Here is a 21676-nt window from a genome sequence, read left to right on the forward strand (position 1 = left end):
GAGCCACAGTTTCGATTGTTGTTAAAGTCATTTGGCCCTAAAAATGAAAAAGACCAGGGTTTGACTATGGCAATTAATCACAGAGTGATCAGTTGTGTTAGGGTTAGTCCAAAATGGTGGATTAAAAAAAATACTGAAACCTGAAAAATTTCCTGCCAGTTTGCAAATCCCCACTTCTGAGGAGGACATCCGAGCTGCAAATGGGACTCCATATAAGGGAATGGCACAATCTCAAAAAAGTGAGATGGAGGTTAGAGGCACAACTAATGGGCAGCACCAAAGAAAGTTGGTGGCCAATATTTTAGGATTATGGGTTGCCAACCCTCCAGAATTGCCCTGAAGTCTCCAGGGATTAAAGACTAGACTCCACCCATAGCAGCCACCCATAGAAAAATCACAGAGACATTTAAAAAGTGCCTATGCCTTTTTTATTATCTTTGAACACTTTAATTTATTAGTAAAAATATTGGAGCTGGGTTAAAAAGGCTGCTTAATTGCTTGAGACGGTTAGAGGCAGCAGGTCATGTGGTGAAACGTCCAGGAGTAAGTCCAAATGAGCCTAATGCTGTGGAGGATGAGTTTGTGGAGTGTGTTAGGGATGGTTTTCTAGAGCAGTATGTTGAGGAACTGACTAGAGAACAGGCTATTTTAGATCTAGTATTATGTAATGAGAAAGGACTAATTAATAATCTTGTTGTAAAAGAACCTTTTGGGAAGAGTGACCATAATATGATAGAATTTTTTACATGATGTTTGAGAGCGAGGTAGTTCAATCTGAAGCCAGGGTGTTCATTTTGAACAAAGGGAAATATGAAGGTATGAGGGGTAAATTGGTTGAGGTGGATTGCGAAAAATCATTAAAAGATTTAACAGTACATAGTCAGTGGATAGTCTTCAAAGAAATATTACATAGTTTACAGCAACTGTACATTCCATCAAGGCACAAAAACACCAAAAGTAAAGACAGTCAACCGTGGATAACAAAGATTGCATAAGATTAAAAGAAAAGGCCTATAAAGTTGCCAGAAATAGTAAAAAACCTGAGGATTAGGAGGATTTTAGAATACAGCAAAGAAGGACAAAGAAACCTATAAAGAAAGGGAGAACAGATTATGAATATAAGCTGGTAAACATTACCAAACCAGTCTGTAAAAGCTTCTATAGGTACATAAAAAGGAAACGTTTGGATAAGACAAACGGGGGTCTATTAAAGGCAGGTCAGGAGAATTTATAATGGAGAATACAGAAATGGCAGAGAAGCTAAATGATTACTTTGTATTTGTCTTCACTGAGGAAGATACAAGAAATCTTCCAGAATGAGAGATCCAAGGGATTAGGGGGGATGAGGAATTGAAGGAAATTAGTATTAGTAAGAAGGTTGTATTGGAGAAATTAATGGGGCTGAAGGTTGATAAATCCCCTGGACTTGATATTCTATATCCCAGAGTGTTGAAAGAGGTAGCTATGGAGATAGTGGATGCATTGGTGATCATCTTCCAAAATTCTATAGATTCTGGAGCGGTTCCTACAGATTGGAAGGTCGCAAATGTCATCCCACTATTTAAGAAGTAAGGGAGAGAGAAAACAGGGAATTACTGACCTGTTAGTCTTACATCAGTTGTTGGGAAAATGCTAGAATCCATTCTAAAGGATGTGATAAATGGACATTTGGATAATAATGAACTGATTGGGCATGGTCAACATGGACTTATGAATGGAAAATCATGTTTGATGAACCTGTTGGAGATTTTTGAGGATGTTACTAACAGAATTGATAAAAGGGAGTTGGTGGATGTGGTATACTTGGATTTTCCAAAGGCCTTTGATAAAGTCCCCCACAGGAGGTTGGTTGCAAAATTAAAGCATGTGGGATAGGAGATAATATACTGGAATGATTTAAGGAATGGTTAACAGGCAAAAAACAGAGAGCAGGAATAAATGGGTCATTCTAGCATTGGCAGGCTGTGACTAGTGGGATACCAGGGGGATCAGTGCTTGGACCCCAGCTGTTCGCAATATATATCAATGATATGGACGTAGGGACCAAATGTAATATTTCCAAGTTGGCGGATGACACAAAATGAGGTGGGAATGTGTGTTGTGAGGAAGATGCAAAGCGGCTTCAAGGGGATTTGGAAAGATTTAGTGAGAGGGCAAGAACGTGGCAGATGGAATATAATGTGGAAAAATGTGAGGTTATCCATGTTGTTAGGAGGAAAAGATGTGTAGACCATTTAAAAAAAATTCATTCATGGGATGTGGGCATCGCTGGCCAGGCCAGCATTTATTGCCCATCCCTAATTGCCCTTGAGAAGGTGGTGGTGAGCTGCCTTCTTGAACCGCTGCAGTCCATGTGAGGTAGGTACACCCACAGTGCTGTTAGGAAGGGAGTTCCAGGATTTTGACCCAGTGACAGTGAAGGAACAGCGATATAGTTCCAAGTTAGGACGGTGTGTGATTTGGAGGGGAACTTGCAGGTGGTGGTGTTCCCATGCATTTGCTGCCCTTGTCCTTCTAGTTGCTAGAGGTAATAGGTTTGGAAGGTGCTGTCTAAGGAGCCTTGGTGCATTGCTGCAGTGCATCTTGTAGATGGTACACACTGCTGCCATTGTGCGTCGGTGGTGGAGGGAGAGAATGTTTGTAGATGGGGTGCCAATTAAACAGGCTGCTGTGTCCTGGATGGTGTTGAGCTTCTTGAGTGTTATTGGAGCTGCACCCATCCAGGCAAGTGGAGAGTATTCCATCACAATCCTGACTTGTGCCTTGTGGATGGTGGACAGGCTTTGGGAAGTCAGGAAGTGAGTTACTCGCTGCAGGATTACTAGCCTCTGATCTGCTCTTGTAGCCACGGTATTTATATGGCTACTCTAGTTCAGTTTCTGGTTAATGGTAGCCCCTAGGATGTTGATAGTGGGGGATTCAGCAATGGTAATGCCATTGAATGTCAAGGGGAGATGGTTAGATTCTCTCTTGTTGGAGATAGTCATTGCCTGGCACTTGTGTGGCGCGAGTGTTACTTGCCACTTATCAGCCTGCATATTGTTCAAGTCTTGCTGCATTTCTACACGGACTGTTTCAGTATCTGAGGAGTTGCAAATGGTGCTGAACATTGTGCAATCATCAGCGAACATCCCCACTTCTGACCTTATGATTGAAGGAAGGTCATTGATGAAGCAGCTGAAGATGGTTGGGCCTAGGCGACTACCCTGAGGAACTCCTGCGGTGATGCCCTGGAGCTCAGATGATTGACCTCCAACAACCACAACCATCTTCCTTCTTAAAGGGTAAGAGATTAGAAAGTGTAGAAGTACAAAGGGACCTGGGTGTCCTTGTCAATAAGTCACTGAAAGCTAACATGCAGGTGCAGCAAGCAATTAAGAAGGCTAATGGTATGTTAGCTTTTATCGCAAGAGGATTTGAGTGCAGGAGTAGTGAAGTTTTGCTTCAATTGTATTGAACCTTGGTTAGACCACACCTGGAGTAGTGTGTGCAGTTTTGGTCCCCTTACCTCAGGACGGATATTATTGCCATAGAGGGAGTGCAATGAAGGTTCACCAGACTTGTTCCCGGGATGGTGGGACTGTCCTATGGAGAGAGATTGGGGAAACTGGGCCTGTATTCTCCAGAGTTTCGAAGAATGAGAGGTGATCTCATTGAAACCTACAAAATACTTAAAGGGATAGATAGGGTATTTGCAGGTAAGATCTGTCCCCTGGTTGGGGAGTCTAGAATCAGGGGGTACAATTTCAAAATAAGGGGGAAGCCACTTAGGACAGAGATGAGGAGAAATTTCTTTACTCAGAGGGTTGTGAATCTTTGAAATTCTCTACCCCAGAAGGCTGTGGAAGCTCAGTCATTGAGTATGTTTAAAGCAGAGATTGACAGATTTGTAAACACAAATGCATAAGGGGATAAGAGGATAGTGTGGGGAAAAGGCATTGAAGTGGATGATCAGCCATGATCGTATTGAATGGCAGGGCAGGCTTGATGGGCTGAATGGCCTATTCCTGTTCCTATGTTCCTATTTTCCTATATTCCAAACAGAGTTGGCAACCCAAGTCCTGACCAATGAGGCAACGGGTTCACAGGGAAAAAAGCATCTAAGAATAGCTGAGTATGTAACGTGATTCTCAACTCAGTCAAGCACATGTTTTCATGCAAGTGATTAGCCCTGCGCAGCCTGAGTGGCGTGATGGATTAAACACTACCCTTTTACCACTAGAAGCTGGTCTCAAAAACAGCCCAGAAGGATGGAATATCAATTCTGGCCTCTTGCGCATCCGTAGTTTTCGTCTCTCCTCCCTTGGCAGTTGTGCCTTCAGCTGCCTGGGCCCTGACCTCTGGCATGACCTCTTTCTTCTTCTTTAAGCTGCTCTTTATTGACCAAGCTTTTGGTCACCTGTCCTAATATCTCCTTATGTGGCCCAGTGTCAAATTTTGTTTAATAACGCTGCTGTGAAGCGCCTTAGGATGTTTTAGCATGTTGAAAGCGCTATATAAATGCAAGTTGTTGTTATTATACTTGCTGAATCTAAGAGCTGTCTGAAAGTTGCAATAAACAGCATCAAGCTAGATCCTTGTCAGCCTATTCCTTACTTGTTTCTATAACAGCACGATTTTAAGTGTAAGCTGCCTCGGAGACACTCCTGTCTAGTGTTCTGATAGAATGTGGTTCTCTCAACCTGGAATTAAGAAATATTAAAATAAATTGATTCGCCTCTCTGATAAGAGAGAAGAATTTGGCATGACTGCATTAATTGTTTGTTCAGTCACTTAGTTGCCAGTCATACTTTGCCTATAATAACAAACCATAGCTCTGAGTGCACATGAAATCTTTTATACAAATAGAAATTTGAGTTAATCGGTCATCCCTGTACAAACCGCCTCACACTTATTGAGGTAATCAGTTTCGATTTTATTGGGATGAATAGAAAAAAATCCCCATCTACCAAACTGGCGCTATCTTATGATAACTTCTTGTGATTCTTCGGTTTGATTTTAACATCCTGAACTTTATGGGAAAGATGAATGTAAACCTATGGTGACCCTTCTTTAGCCTCAATATGTTTGGAACCAATTACAACACCTGTTCCTAACTGTACCGGCTGTCAGGAGACATTCCTGGTCCTTTTGTACTCATTTATCACAAAGACAAGGAATTTTTTGACATGCAGAACCACTCCAGTTGGAATGTGTGGCATTATTATGAAGATCCTGGCTTTTACCCTTAAACTGATAGTCTAAGCACATAGGGGGTGAATTTCCACAGCGGTTTTCTCATTAGCAGATGAGTCGGAGAATCCAAACAGAAATTCACCCCCATTAAGTTTCCAAATGTCATGACTGAGACTCCTCCTCTCCTTCATCGCACCCTGTCAACATAACCTTCTATTCCTTTCTTCTTCATGTGTTTATCCAGCTTCTCTTAAATGCATCTCTACTATTGGCCTATTGGTGAGTTCCACATTCTCACCACTCTCTGGGTAAAGAAGTTTCTCCTCAATTCCTTGTTGGATCAATTAGTGACTATTTTTCGCCGCAAGTTCTGGTCTTGCTTGCAAATGAAAACAGCTTCTCTGTGTCCACCCGATTGAAGCCCTATCATAATTTTAAAGACTTATAAGGTCAGCCCTCAGTCTTCTCTTGTCTAGAAAGAAAGAGCCCTAATCTGGTCAGTCTTTTGAACAGATTTCAATTTAGGAAAAAAGGACTTGCACATATATTGTGCCTTTCATGACCATCGGACATTCCAAAGCACGACACAGCCAATGAAGGGTAGTCACTGTTGTAATGTAGCTGCCAATTTGCACACAGCAAGCTCCCACAAACAGCAATGTGATAATTTTTTTTTTATTTAGAGATACAGCACTGAAACAGGCCGTTCGGCCCACCGAGTCTGTGCCGACCAACAACCGCCCATTTATACTAACCCCACAGTAATCCCATATTCCCTACCACCTACCTACACTAGGGGCAATCTACAACGGTCAATTTACCTATCAATCTGCAAGTCTTTGGCTGTGGGAGGAAACCGGAGCACCCGGCGAAAACCCACACGGTCACAGGGAGAACTTGCAAACTCCGCACAGGCAGTACCCAGAATCGAAGCCGGGTTCCTGGAGCTGTGAGGCTGCGGTGCTAACCACTGCGCCACTGTGCCACCCAAAATAATGACCATCTGTTTTTTGTGACGTTGTTTGAGGGGTAAGTATTGGCCAGGGCACCAGGGAGAACTCCCCTGCTCTTCTTCAAAACAGTCCCACAGGATCTTTTACATCCATCAGGGCAGATGGAGCCTCAGTTTAATGTCTCACTCAAAAGACAGCACCACTGAGTGGAGCACTCCCTCAATACTAAATTTCCTCCCTTTAAGTCCTGGGGTGAAATTTGAACCCAAAACCTCCAGATTTAGAGACAAGAGGGTGCTACCCACTGAGTCAGGGCTGGTGTTTGTACTACTACTGGAATTAACAAAAGATTAATCAGTGAATCTGAATACTAATCGTCAGCAAGGATATTTTGTAAGACAAACATTGCAGCATTGAGCGTGCTCACTGTTCTGGTATTTGCACACACTTCCTTTTCTGACACACATCACTTGCTCTGTTAACTACGGATGATTTCATTTGAAAGGCAACAGAAGGAATCCAAAGGCATAATATGAAAATATAATTCATTTTATTTCATATTCACCAGTAGTATTGAAACCCAATAAAACGTAAGTCAGTTCCACATTTGTGATTAGATTTGAACCCGAGAAAAATTTCACTGTGTGTTGCATATTCACCATCAGGACTCGAACCCAGAGCATTGAAACCAATCCTATTTTTACATCGAGAATTTCCCTCCACTATCTGGCCCCCTAGTCAGGTGGGAATGTGTCAGAAGCAGCGGGGGGGGGGGGGGGTTTGGATAATGATGAGCCCCCAATCCTGATTGTCATCTCTCTGCCCTCGCTGGGAAGCCCCTTTGCACCGCCCCCACCCCCCCAACCCCCACACCACTTCCCCATCAGGCACTCCCCCACACCCTTCCTGCCCTTCACCCCCATATGCTGGTGGAAGGCAGGACTACACAATTTCCTGTGTCTCCTCCCCCATCTTGGCCAACCCCAGGGGTCACAGGAGAAGGCCCAGTGGGTTGTCCCTGGGGTAGCAGGGGCATCATGGGTAATAGTGGCTTTATCCTCCTCCAAAATGACTCCAAAAACTTACCTGTCCAGCTCAAGGCATTTGGTTAAAAAAAAAGGTTTGGCTTCTTCTGGACTTTTGCCGGTTCTTTCAGGAGTGTCTCCTTCATCTTTTGGTGCTACTGGGTATCCCCCTACTTTACAAATCAATTCTGAATCAAATATATTCAGTTGCTAGGGGAGATTAAAATGTTTCCATGACCCAGGCAGGACTAGGAACCTCCGAGATTCACCATTGCCTTAAATGTTGTGCCCCACAACATAAAACTTACAACCCTAGTATGATGAAACAGTAGCAAGTAAACACCTAAAAGCACCTAGTATAGTGGACATGTTACTGGACTTGTATTCCAAATGCCTAGGGTAATGATCTAGGCATATGAGTTCAAATCCCACTATAGCAGCTGGAGAGTGTGAGTTTAATTAAAAATAAACCTTGTATTAGTTTTGGTAATGATGACCAGGTAACTACCAGATTTTTGTAAAAAACTATCTGGTTGACTAATGCCCTTTAAGGATGGAAATCTGCCATCCTTACCTGGTCTGACCTACATGTGACTCCAGACCCACAGCAATGTGGTTGACTCTTAAATGCCCTCTGAAATGGCCTAGCAAGCCACTCAAGGGTAATTGGGGATGGGCAATAAATGTTGGTCTTGCCAGCCATGTCACACCCTGTGAATGATTTAAAAAAATTCTTCTAGAGTGCAGCAGAAGAATAGGCCACACATTGAACGAGTAGTTGGGGAAATCGTTTCCCGATCTCCTCAGCTGATCACGGAGAAGTCAAAAAGGTTGTTCAAACACCAGCTTCCTCACTTCCACACCATTCTATTGGAAAGAAGGGCAATGAACACAGTCACTGTTTATTTTGCTGGTTGCAAATTGGTTGGTGAAATCACAGCTTTTAAGACGTTTCCAAGATGATCATATTAGCATTGCTGAGTTAACTTTATAAACTCCCACTGTCAGCCCTGGACATGCATCCATTTTTAAAGGGCCCTCTCTCCCGAGCTGCTTGTGTTGAAGTCCCATCCCAGTGAGGAAGGAGGGAAGAATTCTTGATTCCCAAGCACGTTTTTTGATCCCTCTTAATCCTCTCCAGCTTTTTCTTTTTTCTACTGAATATGCTGATTCTTGCCAGGGCCTGGGATTCCCCATGACCTCGTTGAAATGGCTACCCTTCACACACGAGTTCCTGAGAGTGAGTGCGAGGGATCTATTGAACTGTAGAGTGCATCACTACCAGCATCGATCTGTCTTCCAACAATAGTGACATGCAGGAATCACTACAGAGCAAAGGCAAATCTTCTCTTCCCAAGTTCAGGAATGCTAAGAGCAAATTTTAACGGGAATTGCTCCATCAGTAGAGACTGGGATTTGAGTCTTTGATCTTTTGATTTGTATGGCTTCAGTGCCATACAGTACGATGTATCTATCCATAAAGCAACAGAGAGAGCTCACCCTTTCCTTTCCCATCATCTGTTATGCTAATGAATAAAGAAAAAACGTACAAATTCATTGAAGGCCTTATGTCTAAACATGATTCCAACTGCATAACAACATATCAACATAAGATCCACATCACAAAATATATTAATATTTGTGATAAATTACTTTTTCAGTCAGATACATATTAAAAATGTGGCTTAGAATAGTTAAACATAAGGTAGTCGAGGTAATAAAAGTTATAAATCTGTTGCCTTTCCAAAGGGGATATTTGATGTAGATATTTCTCAACCAAAGCAGAAGTTGTCCTTCCATCAGAGGAGTGCCTGTCTTTGAAACTAGGGAAATGGAGTTCGGGAGGGGCACCTATGAGTTTCAGAAAGTAGTTGGCATCATTCTCTAAGTTCTCAAACTTTCCAATAAAGTCATAATTAATTAGGCAGGGAGAGCAGAGCCTGCTGATTTGCTCCCAATGAATATCCATGCCTACAGGCTTCTGTGGATCCAAGAGATAGTGAACAAACTCCCTGAAAGTGACCCCTGATCCTGTCTTTAGGGCCTCAGTGCTAGCATTGGTTCTGTATTTCTTCAAGATTGCCCTGCCAAACACAGGGTGGTAATAAACATTTGGGTGCTCAAATTTATCCCTAAAAGCTGACACCAGTCTTTCCATCGGATCCCTCACAAACAAAATTTTAGTAAAGGTACTCAAAAACTCATAGGTCTCCTGAAGGCTGTAGCTGTCCAGCCTGCGAAGATGCTTTCCATAGTGCACAAAGTTGTGCGAGATATTGTGTGGGGATGAGGCGAGACCATTCAGCACCATCAGGACACGCTTCCAGTTCGAACATCCAGCTTTGGGCACCTCACAGTACAGCAGCTTATTTTTGTCCTCCACATAAACACGAGACACGAGCCTTCTCAAGGAGATCCTGTGTTTACTGATGTTATACTTCTTGCAGAAGTCAGCGAGGAATCGTTTCCTTCGCTCCTGAATGTTATCTGTCACCAGACTCCGATTCAAGGGATGAACCGTTGGCAGGTAAATAATCGGTTCGAAGAGCTTCTTTAGTAATAGATTCTTCATCTTGCTCTGTTGAGATAACCTCTTCTTCAGTGAGTTATCAACTTCATCGAAAGTGTATGTCGTGGCCTTTGAAGCAATCCCATTTCGAATTTCCTTAATCCGGTTACCTGCAGCTCCTGTGGTCTTGAAACTTATGCGATGCTCTCCTGGGATTTTATTTGGTTGATACCAGACCTATAAAGCAAATAAGACTAGATAAATAAAAGCAAAAGTCTGAAGAATGATTGGAGAAAGCCACTCTCGACCCAATTCAAAAATGATCGCCCACGCACTCTTGATAAACTAAAGCATAGCTAGCCCAAACTAGACTAATTTTCAGATTACAAATGTGTTGTCCAAAACTGAGTTTCAGTGCATCATAATTTTTCTGCTTTGCATAGCTGTTGCATAACTGCGCTGTTATAGCTAACAAGAAAGGCTGAAAAGGCTGGGTCTAAAAGAGGGGGCTGAGGTGTGACCTGTTAGAGGTCTCTAAAATTACAGAAGGTTTTGATAGAGTAAACACAGAGACACTTTTGGGGAAGAGCAAAACTGGAGGCCATCAATATAAGATAGTCAGCCAGAAATCCAATCGGAAATTCAGAAGAAACTTCTTTATCCAGAGAGTGGTGAGAATGTGGAACTCACTACCACAGGGAGTGGTTGAAGTGAAATAGTATAGATGCATTTAAGGGGAGGCTAGATAAGCACATGAAGGAGAAGGGAATAGAGGGCTACACTGACAGAGTTAGATGAGGCTTTACTGGAGAATTAATGTTGGCATGGACGGGTTGGGCTAAATGACCTATTTTTGGGCTGTACATCCTATGTAATTCTATGTAAAAAAAAACTTCTGTTCTTCAATGTGAGAAAGAAGAAAGTGTTTTTTAAACCACATTGTTCTGCCAATGTCTATTATTAGATTAGGAAGCATTACGTACAGATTGCAGGGGAAACACTTGGTACTGGAATAGCAAGAAAATTTAGCAGACCATGGGGTTGTAGACTTCCTGCAATGTGCTTGTCCCTTTAAAACAAATCCACCATCTCATGCAAATAGTTTACTTGGTTCTAACCAAATTAACTCTTTAATTCATTAAGGTTGCAAATATGAGGCAGCATAAACATGAAGAAGTGCGGTTTCTCAAACTAATACCAAACAAAATCAGAAAGGTTAATTTTTTTTTATCCCAGCCGTTTGGAATTTCAACCTCCTCAGCAGAACAGAGAGCAAGGATAGCCACCCAAAAACCTCAACGTTCCAGTACAGTACTGAGGGAGTGCTGCACTGTCAGAGGTGACGTATTTAAGATGAGACCTTAAGCCGTGGCTCCTACTCGACCTCTCAGGTGGATGTAAAAGATCCCACAATCACTATTTCAAAGAGGAGTGGACAGTTTTCCCCAGTGTGATGGTTAATATTTATCCCTCAACCAACAACACTAAAAAAAAATTATTTGGTCATTGATGTTTGTGGGATCTTGCAGTGTGCAGATTGGTAGCCATGTTTCCCACATTACAACAGTAACACCCATTCAAAAAAGCATTTCATTTCATTCCTTTGTTGTACGCCCTCCTCACAAATGCAAGACCCTTCCTCTCCTCCGCCCATGGGACAGCCCAGGCACGTAATCCTGTGCCCTCACTTTGTCTCAGTGACTGGGCTCCAGGCCATATTGGAAAAATCAGTCTGCTGGGACTTCCGTGAGACTGGGTTGTTATAATTGGCCAGGTGATATATTTCCGCACAGGAGGTTGGGGAATTCCACCAGGGCGAATTCCCCACCCGGACACTTTTTGGGATCTAAAATCCTGGCCAAATTCTCACAACAGTTATTGAATTGGGAAGTTAATTAAAATGATTATAGAATCGTACAGTACAGAAGGAGGGCATTCGGCCCATTGTGTCTGTGCCAGCCCTTGGAAAGAGCTATCCGATTATTTGCACTCCCCTGTTCTTTCCCCATAATCCTGCAAATTGTTCCCCTTCAAGTATTTGTCCAATTTCCCTTTGAAAGTTACTATTGAATCTGCTTCCACCGCCCTTTCAGGCAGCGCGTTCCAGATCACAACAACTCGCTGTGTAAAAAAATTCTCCTCATCTCCCCCCTGGCATTTTGACCAATTATTTTAAATCTGTGTCCTCTGGGTACCAACCTCCTGCCAGTGGAAACAGTTTCACCTTATTTATTCTATCAAAACCCTTCATGATTTTGAACACCTCTATCAAATCTTCCCTTAAACTTCTCTGCTCTAAGGAGAACAACCCCAGCTTCTCCAGTCTCCACATTAACTGAAGTCCCTCGTCCCTGCTACCATTCTAGTAAATCTCCTCTGTACCCTCTCAAAGACCTTGATATCCTTCCTAAAGTTTGGTACCCGGAATTGGCTGAAGCCTAACCAATGTTTTATAAAGGTTTATCTTATATGAATTATTTTTCACTATTTTGTATTCAATATCCTAGCTATTATTACTATAAGGATATTGATTCAACTGTAGTTGGGGGGCCCACAGTAGCATTTCACAGTCACTTGAATTATGAAAACATCTGTAATTACAATAGAATTATGGATTGTGTCCTTTCAAATTTGCACTGGTTAAACCACACCTGGAGTTACTGTGAGCAGTTCTGGGCACCACACCTTAGGAAGGATATACTGGCTTTGGAGGGAGTGCAGTGTAAATTTACCAGAATAATACCTGGACTTAAAGGGTTAAATTACAAGGAGCGATTAAACTGATTTCCAGCATCCGCAGTATTTTGCTTTTGTATTAAACAAACTAGGGTTGTATTTCCTGGAATTTAGAAGGTTATTGGAGGATTTAATCAAAGTTTTTGAGATATTGAGGGGAATGGATAGGGGAGATAGAGAGAAACTATTTCGGCTGTTTGAGGAGTCTAGGACTAGGGGGTGTAGACTGAAAATTGAGCCAGATCTTTCAGGAGTGAACATACGAACATACATGATGCTAGATCAATTGATAATGCTAAAACTGAGATTGATAGATTAACAAAAGGTATAAAGGGATACGGGGCAATGGCGGGTATATGGAGTTAGGTTGCAAATCAGCCATGATCTCATTGAATGGCGGAACAGGTTCGAGGGGCTGAATGGTCTCCTCTTGTTCCTATGTGTTTCAAAAGAGCAATTTGAGATTTTTAACACAAAGGGTGAAATAACTGTGGGTACAATTTAAGGTGATGAATTAAGACCATCACGCAATAGTACATCATCACACCAATATTAAAGCATTTTGCCTTGTGGGACCTTTTCATCGCCCATGCTACTAAACACACAATACTGACAGTACATTCTGTGCATCATTCTGTTGCTGCAGCTAGTGTTGCCAAGCTCCAGGACTGCCCTGAAGTCTCCAGGAATTAAAGACCAATCTCCAGGACAGTGCTGCCAGCAAACCTGGGAGAAAAATCATAAAGGCAATAATATATTTTAGAAACATTTATTTGAACAATTTCATTTACTGGTTTAAAAAAATATTGGACTGGAGCACACTGTCTGTCTGACAGAGAAGAATCATCCAATCAGATAATGACGAATGGCTGGGACGGCGGGGCACACTTGAAGATGGACATGTCGGGCGACCAATGGTGAGAGTTGTGGGGGTGGGATAGTCAGAGGCAAGAGGCCATGTGATTAAAGCAGAGGATTATGCACAACCACAGTTGACAACCCTAACCCCAGCTATTCTTTCAGTCCCAAATTGGATCCCAGAAACAATCTAAGTCAACAGAATGATGTTATAATATTGCATTGGAAAGCATTACATAAAAAAACTAAAACTGAAGATGTATCCAAGATCTGTTGTAGAAATGGTGAGGGTTGGTTTTGAATGTGAGCTATTGTCAGGTTGCTTACCTATTCTTCATAATTCTTGTGCACACAGTACCTGCATTATAACAGTGACTACACTTCAAAAGTACTTCATTGGCTGTAAAGCACTTTGAGATGTCCAGTGGTCATGAAAGGCACTATACAACTGCTAGTCTTTCTTTTTTCTTTTTATGTAATACACGTAATATGTAACACTACCATTAGGTTCAATTACCTTATCGCTTTGGCCCCGTTGAAGCTTATATCTCAACACTAAAAGAAAAGCAGAACATAAAATAAGGGTTAATTGGTATGAAAATATAATCTTCAAAAACAGAAGTGAATTCACCTGGACAAAATAAACTGCTTCTGAAGGCTACACTATGGCTGGATTTTGCAGTAGGAATAACAATGAAGCTATCAACATCCATCATTATTAAGAAGTAAATCGGATAGCAACTTCTGGAGTCTGCATGCGGAAATCAAGAGGTTGCTGTCCGAGTTGCCCTTCTCCACAAGCTTCCCTACACCAGTCCCTCGACATCAAACACACGAAGAGTGTGACGTTGTTTTACTTACCCACCAGATACCCATCAAACAGTCCAGAAAAAGTTACTGTGTCTATTCAAGTGTAAATGAATTTTTAACTGTGATAAGTCTTGATTACTGCCAAACAATCTCTCTGGCCCTGAAAATTTAATTTAACAAATATGACACCTCATTCCTTCAGATCTTAGTTATTGCTGGAGATTGTTACGACCAGGCGAGACATGTGTCTAGGGGTCTTTTGCTGTCTTTACCTGGTCTTATTGTAACAGGGTTTTATTTTTAAACACACCATATTTTGAGCTCCCCCTTTTGTGAATCCTTATTCATAGCTTTCCAATTATAAGGCAAAGAAACCAGCACACCAGGTTTTCTCAGGTTTAAAGGAGAAACATGAAGTTTATTAAAACTTAAACTTAAACTCGAATACAGTTAGCGCCTATGGATATATGATGCGCCGACGCTAGCAGCACATGTGATATACACATGCCGATAGGGACAGAAAAGAGGAGAGGAAAATATAGTAGAGAGGGGTTTGAGGCAATTTCAGAAGAGTTTCTTGTTTACTGTACTTCGAGCTCCCTTGATTGTAAGTAGTCTTGCTTTTCATTGGGGCCCAGTATTTTTAAACCTTGTTCACTGTAGGAGACATTTCTCTCTTTGAGGTTCATGTGTCTTCACAAGATTCAGTTCCTTGAGAGATGAGCAGGCAGACAGGAGAGGCTGCGGTGAGCCAGCCGGAGAGATCTTCACTCCATGGGCACACAGCTTTTTCTGAGTTCAAATTCCTTGTTGGAAGTTCAAACCTCAACAGCCAGCTAGTCATGTTACTAAAACTGGTCTGACCACTTCTTCTGTGTATTGGGGATTCTGCTATCTTAGCAGTCAACCTGGAATGCTAGCTCCCCCCACCTTCAAAGTCTGGTAATCAAAAGTCCATTGTTGGTTGAATGAGTCAGGGCATGGCCCTTTGTCCCTTGCTCCAACACTGTCTGTTACCATGCAAATGTCTTTTCAGTCAGGAGCTTGCAATTTTAAGTTTAATGTTCATGTGGCAAAATAACGTGTGCCTCAGTCTTGGGTGGCTTGCCTGACAAGATTTTTAAAATACATTTTAAATTTTTTTCTTTGCTTCTTTTATCTTTCTCTCTTAATCCCATATTTCTTTTTTCTTTCCCTCTCTTTATTTGGCTTTCTGTACTTGATTTTACATTGAATTAGAATATTCAAACTTAAAGTTCCTGGTATTAGGGATGGGCAACAAATGGCCGCCTTGCCAGTGTTGTCTACATCCTGTGAATGAATTTAAAAAAGAATCCATGTGTCTTAGTAAAGATTGTTCAATCTGATTGGCTGAATGTACACAGATTTGCTAGCCGTGAAGTGGGCAGCACACTGAAATACCTCTCCAATTAATGTAACTTGCTGCACAAACGCTGATTGTGGGCAGCTGTAAGTGTAATGAATGGTGGCCCAGTGCAATTTGTTCACTGCTGACTGCAAAATCCGGGCTATTATTCTTTCCTACAATGAAATTACTGGTTAGATGCACTATCAGATAGATTCCATACCAAGTCATGCAGACTGTGAAGATCCCTCAGTACTGACCCTCCGACAGTGCAGCGCTCCCTCAGTACTGACCCTCCGACAGTGCAGCGCTCCCTCAGTACTGACCCTCCGACAGTGCAGCGCTCCCTCAGTACTGAGCCTCCGACAGTGCAGTGCTCCCTCAGTACTGCCCCTCTGCCAGTACAGCACTCCCTCAGTACTGACCTTCCAACAGTGCAGCCCTCCCTCAGTACTGACCCTCCGACAGTGCAGCGCTCCCTCAGTACTGACCCTCCGACAGTGCAGCGCTCCCTCAGTACTGCCCCTCTGCCAGTACAGCACTCCCTCAGTACTGACCTTCCAACAGTGCAGCCCTCCCTCAGTACTGACCCTCCGACAGTGCAACGCCCCCTCAGTACCAGGAATTTCAGCCAAGATTAAATCGCCAGTGTGGGACTCAAACCCAAGAGCTTCGGACTCGGAAGCGAGAGTGCAACTCACTGAGGCAGGGAGACATAAATCTCACGGTCAGCATTCTGAATACAGAGACACCAATTAGTCCCAACAAAGAAACATTTACAAAGTGGAACACTGATTAAAAGATTTCCGCAACAAAGGAACCAGCTACAATTATCCAGACAGCAAAATGATAATGACCAAAGCTGGGAAGACAAATGAAGCATTTGGGGAAGGAACAATCAACCAGCTCATCAAACATTCAATCTGACAATCAAGAAGCCCATTTACACTTGCCAGGAAAACAACAATACAAATAGAGACAGAACTCATTACAGCTCCCGTCAGGTCAGAATCAGCTGATGTACAAACGTATGTTGGAAGACGAGCACCTATATCTGATATTATTATTGCGGGACCACTGGCACCAGGCTTAATGTGTGGGACTGCTGGTGCTCCAGAGTTTAATGGTGTCAATTTTAACCTGTATTGCTCAATGTTAATGGAGCGATAATGGTCTTATACCCGTTACACCCAACAATTCACCTGCCGCCATTTTGAAAGGGGCAAAAAAGATTAAATATTGAGGACAGATTGCAAAGACTAGGCTTGTCCCTCAAGTCTAGAAGATTAAGGTAAAATAAAAGCAAAATACTGCAGATGCTGGAAATCTGAAATAAAAACAAGAAACGCTGGAAATACCCAGCAGGTCTGGCAGCATCTGTGGAAAGAGAAGCAGAGTTAATGTTTCGGGTCAGTGACCCTTCTTCGGAACTAGCAAATATTAGAAATGTCAAATGTTATAAGCAAGTGAGGTGGGGGTGGAGCAAGAGATAACAAAGGAGAAGGTGTAGATTGGACAAGGCCACATAGCTGATCAAAAGGTCATGGAGCAAAGGCAAACAATATGTTAATGATGTGTCGAAAGACAAAGCATGAGTACAGATAGGGTGTTAACGGACAAAATATTGAACAGCAGCAAGTACAAACATGAAAAAAAAAGTGGGTAAGCAAACTGAGCAAACTAAGACGAAATGACAAAAACAAAAAAAATTGTCAAAATGTAAAAAAGAAAAAAAGAAAAAATAACTAAAAATAAAAGTTAAATTGGGGGCCAGTCATGCTCTGAAATTATTGAACTCAATGTTCAGTCCGGCAGGCTGTAGTGTGCCTAATCGGTAAGTGAGATGCTGTTCCTCGAGCTTGCGTTGATGTTGATTGGAACACTGCAGCAATCCCAGGACAGTGATGTGAGCATGAGAGCAGGGGGGAGTGTTGAAATGGCAAGCAACGGGAAGCTCAGGGTCCTGCTTGCGGACTGAGTGGAGGTGTTCCGCAACGCGGTCACCCAGTTTGTGTTTGGTCTCCCCAATGTAGAGGAGACCACATTGTGAGGAGCGAATACAGTATACTACGTTGAAAGAAGTACAAGTAAATCACTGTTTCACCTGAAAGGAGTGTTTGGGGCCTGGGATAGTGTGGAGAGAGGAGGTAAATGGTCAGGTATTACACCTCCTGTGACTGCAGGGGAAGATGCCATGGGACGGGGACGAGGTGGTGGGGTAATGGAGGAGTGGACCAGGGTGTTGCGGAGGGAACGATCCCTTCGGAATGCTGACAGTGGAAGGGAGGGGAAGATGCGTTTGGTAGTGGCATCACGCTGGAGGTGGCGGAAATGGCGGAGGATGATCCTTTTGCTATGGAGGCTGATGGGGTGGAACGTGAGGACAAGGAAAACCCTATCACGGTTCTGGGAGGGAGGGGAAGGGGTGAGGGTAGAGGTGCGGGGAATGGGCCGGACACGGTTGAGGGCCCTGTCAACAACAGTGGGGGGGAATCCTCGGTTGAGGAAAAAGGAGGTCATATCAGAAGCACTGTCGTGGAAGGTAGCATCATCAGAGCAGATGCGTCGGAGTCGGAGAAACTGGGAGAATGGAATGGAGTCCTTACAGGAGGCAGGGTGTGAAGAAGTGTAGTCAAGGTAGCTGTGGGAGTCGGTGGGCTTATAATGGATACTAGTAGACAACCTATCCCCAGAGATGGAGACAGAGAAGTCGAGGAAGGGAAGGGAAGTGTCAGAGATGGACCATATAAAAGTGAGAGAAGGGTGGAAATTGGAAGCAAAGTTGATAAAGTTTTACAGTTCGGGGCGGGAGCAGGAAACGGCACCGATACAGTCATCAATGTACCGGAAAAAGAGTTGGGGGAGGGGACCTGAGTAGGACTGGAACAAAGAATGCTCGACATATCCCACAAAAAGACAAGCATAACTAGGACCCATGCGGGTACCCACAGCAGCACCTTTTACAAAGAACAAAGAACAAAGAAAATTACAGCACAGGAACAGGCCCTTCGGCCCTCCAAGCCTGCGCCGATCCAAATCCTCTATCTCAACCTGTCGCCTATTTCCTCAGGGTCTGTATCACTTTGCTTCCTGCCCATTCATGTATCTGTCTAGATACATCTTAAAAGACGCTATCGTGCCCATGTCTACCACCTCCGCTGGCAACACGTTCCAGGCACCCACCACCCTCTGCGTAAAGAAATTTCCACGCATATCCCCCCTAAACATTTCCCCTCTCACTTTGAACTCGTGACCCCTAGTAATTGAATCCCCCACTCTGGGTAAAAGCTTCTTGCTATCCACCCTGTCCATACCTCTCATGATTTTGTACACCTCAATCAGGTCCCCCCTCAACCTCCGTCTTTCTAATGAAAATAATCCTAATCTACTCAACCTCTCTTCATAGCTAGCGCCCTCCATACCAGGCAACATCCTGGTGAACCTCCTCTGCACCCTCTCCAAAGCATCTACATCCTTTTGGTAATGTGGCGACCAGAACTGCACGCAGTATTCCAAATGTGGCCGAACCAAAGTCTTATACAACTGTAACATGACCTGCCAACTCTTGTACTCAATACCCCGTCCGATGAAGGAAAGCATGCCGTATGCCTTCTTGACCACTATATTGACCTGCGTTGCCACCTTCAGGGAACAATGGACCTGAACACCCAAATCTCTCTGTACATCAATTTTCCCCAGGACTTTTCCATTTATTGTATAGTTCACTCTTGAATTGGATCTTCCAAAATGCATCACCTCGCATTTGCCCGGATTGAACTCCATCTGCCATTTCTCTGCCCAACTCTCCAATCTATCTATATTCTGCTGTATTCTCTGACAGTCCCCTTCACTATCTGCTACTCCACCAATCTTAGTGTCGTCTGCAAACTTGCTAATCAGACCACCTATACTTTCCTCCAAATCATTTATGAATATCACAAACAACAGTGGTCCCAGCACGGATCCCTGTGGAACACCACTGGTCACACGTCTCCATTTTGAGAAACTCCCTTCCACTGCTACTCTCTGTCTCCTGTTGCCCAGCCAGTTCTTTATCCATCTAGCTAGTACACCTTGGACCCCATGCGACTTCACTTTCTCCATCAACCTACCATGGGGAACCTTATCAAACGCCTTACTGAAGTCCATGTATATGACATCTACAGCCCTTCCCTCATCAATCAACTTTGTCACTTCCTCAAAGAATTCTATTAAGTTGGTAAGACATGACCTTCCCTGCACAAAACCATGTTGCCTATCACTGATTAGCCCATTTTCTTCCAAATGGGAATCGATCCTATCCCTCAGTATCTTCTCCAGCAGCTTCCCTACCACTGACGTCAGGCTCACCGGTCTATAATTACCTGGATTATCCCTGCTACCCTTCTTAAACAAGGGGACAACATTAGCAATTCTCCAGTCCTCCGGGACCTCACCCGTTTTTAAGGATGCTGCAAAGATATCTGTTAAGGCCCCAGCTATTTCCTCTCTCGCTTCCCACAGTAACCTGGGATAGATCCCATCCGGACCTGGGGACTTGTCCACCTTAATGCCTTTTAGAATACCCAACACTTCCTCCCTCCTTATGCCGACTTGACCTAGAGTAATCAAACATCTATCCCTAACCTCAACATCCGTCATGTCCCTCTCCTCGGTGAATACCGATGCAAAGTACTCGTTTAGAATCTCACCCATTTTCTCTGACTCCACGCATAATTTTCCTCCTTTGTCCTTGAGTGGGCCAATCCTTTCTCTAGTTACCCTCTTGCTCCTTATATATGAATAAAAGGCTTTGGGATTTTCCTTAACCCTGTTTGCTAAAGATATTTCATGACCCCTTTTAGCCCTCTTAATTCCTCGTTTCAGATTGGTCCTACATTCCCGATATTCTTCCAAAGCTTCGTCTTTCTTCAGCTGCCTAGACTTTATGTATGCTTCCTTTTTCCTCTTAGCTAGTCTCACAATTTCACCTGTCATCCATGGTTCCCTAATCTTGCCATTTCTATCCCTCATTTTCACGGGAACATGTCTCTCCTGCACGCTAATCAACCTCTCTTTAAAAGCCTCCCACAGATCAAATGTGGATTTATCTTCAAACAGCTGCTCCCAATCTACATTCCCCAGCTCCTGCCGAATTTTGGTATAGTTGGCCTTCCCCCAATTTAGCACTCTTCCTTTAGGACCACTCTTGAAGGAAGTGAGTGGAGTTGAAGGAGAAGTTGTTCAATGTGAGAACAAGTTCAGCCAGGCGGAGGAGGGTGGTGGTGGATGGGGACTGGTTGGGCCTCTGTTCAAGGAAGAAGCAGAGAGTCCTTAAACCATCCTGGTGGAGGATGGAGGTGTAGAGCGTTTGGACGTCCATAGTGCAGAGGAGGCGGTTGGGACCAGGAAACTGGAAATTGTCTAAATGACGTAGGGCGTCAGAAGAGTCACGGATGTAGGTGGGAAGAGACTGGACCAGCGGAGAAAAGATAGAGTCAAGATAGGAAGAAATAAGTTCAGTGGGGCAGGAGCAGGCTGACACAATGGGTCTGCCGGGACAGTCCTGTTTGTGGATTTTGGGAAGGAGGTAGAAGCGGGCTGTCCGGGGTTGCGGGACTATGAGGTTGGAAACTGTGGACGGAAGATCTCCAGAGGAGATGAGGTCAGTGACAGTCCTTTGGACAGTGGCTTGATGTTCGGTGGTGGGGTCATGGTCCAGAGGGAGGTAGGAAGAAGTGTCTGTGAGTTGGCACTGAGCCTCTGCAAGGTAGAGCTCGGTACACCATACGACAACAGTACCACACTTGTCTGCAGGTTTGATGACCATGTCGGGTTTCGACCTGAGAGAATGGAGTGCCTCAAGTTCAGAGGGGAACAGGTTAGAGTGAGTGACGGGGGCAGAGAACTTGAGATGACAAATGTCTCGCCAACAGTTTTCAATGAAGCGATCAAGAGCGGGTAAGAGGCCAGGGGGAGGGGTCCAGGTAGAGGGAGAATGCTGGATGCGGGTGAATGGGTCTGCTGGTTGCGGGGAGGACTCCTGGTCAAAGAAGTGAGCCCGGAGGCGGAGGCGACGGAAGAAGAGCTCAACGTCATGCCGAGCGTGAAATTCATTGAGGTGGGGACGTAAGGGGATAAAATAGACCTTTGCTGAGTACAGAACGTTCAGCATCAGAGAGGGGGAGGTCAGAGGGTATACTGAATACACGTTCTTCTAATCTTCCCAGAAGATTAAGGGCCCATTAGGGATCAGAGTGGCAAT

The 21676-nt window shown here is 43.7% G+C and overlaps 1 protein-coding gene across 5 annotated transcripts in view; it reads right to left on the reverse strand.

Annotated features, from left to right (window-relative positions):
- Window positions 1–6661: 6661 nt before the first annotated feature.
- Window positions 6662–21676, reverse strand: part of LOC137369736 (carbohydrate sulfotransferase 9-like) — a 165387-nt gene continuing 150372 nt past the window's right edge. For all 5 annotated transcript variants that reach the window (XM_068031126.1, XM_068031125.1, XM_068031121.1 and 2 more), the window contains exons 3-4: window positions 13774–13811; window positions 6662–9899 (exon numbers count right to left, since the gene is read on the reverse strand). In XM_068031126.1, the coding sequence (XP_067887227.1) occupies window positions 8826–9899; window positions 13774–13811 (1112 nt within the window). In that variant the 3' untranslated portion in view covers window positions 6662–8825. The remainder of the gene's footprint in view (window positions 9900–13773; window positions 13812–21676) is intronic.

Source organism: Heterodontus francisci, chromosome 5 (genome assembly GCF_036365525.1).
Source record: "Heterodontus francisci isolate sHetFra1 chromosome 5, sHetFra1.hap1, whole genome shotgun sequence".
In the NCBI taxonomy this organism is placed as follows: Eukaryota; Metazoa; Chordata; class Chondrichthyes; order Heterodontiformes; family Heterodontidae; genus Heterodontus; species Heterodontus francisci.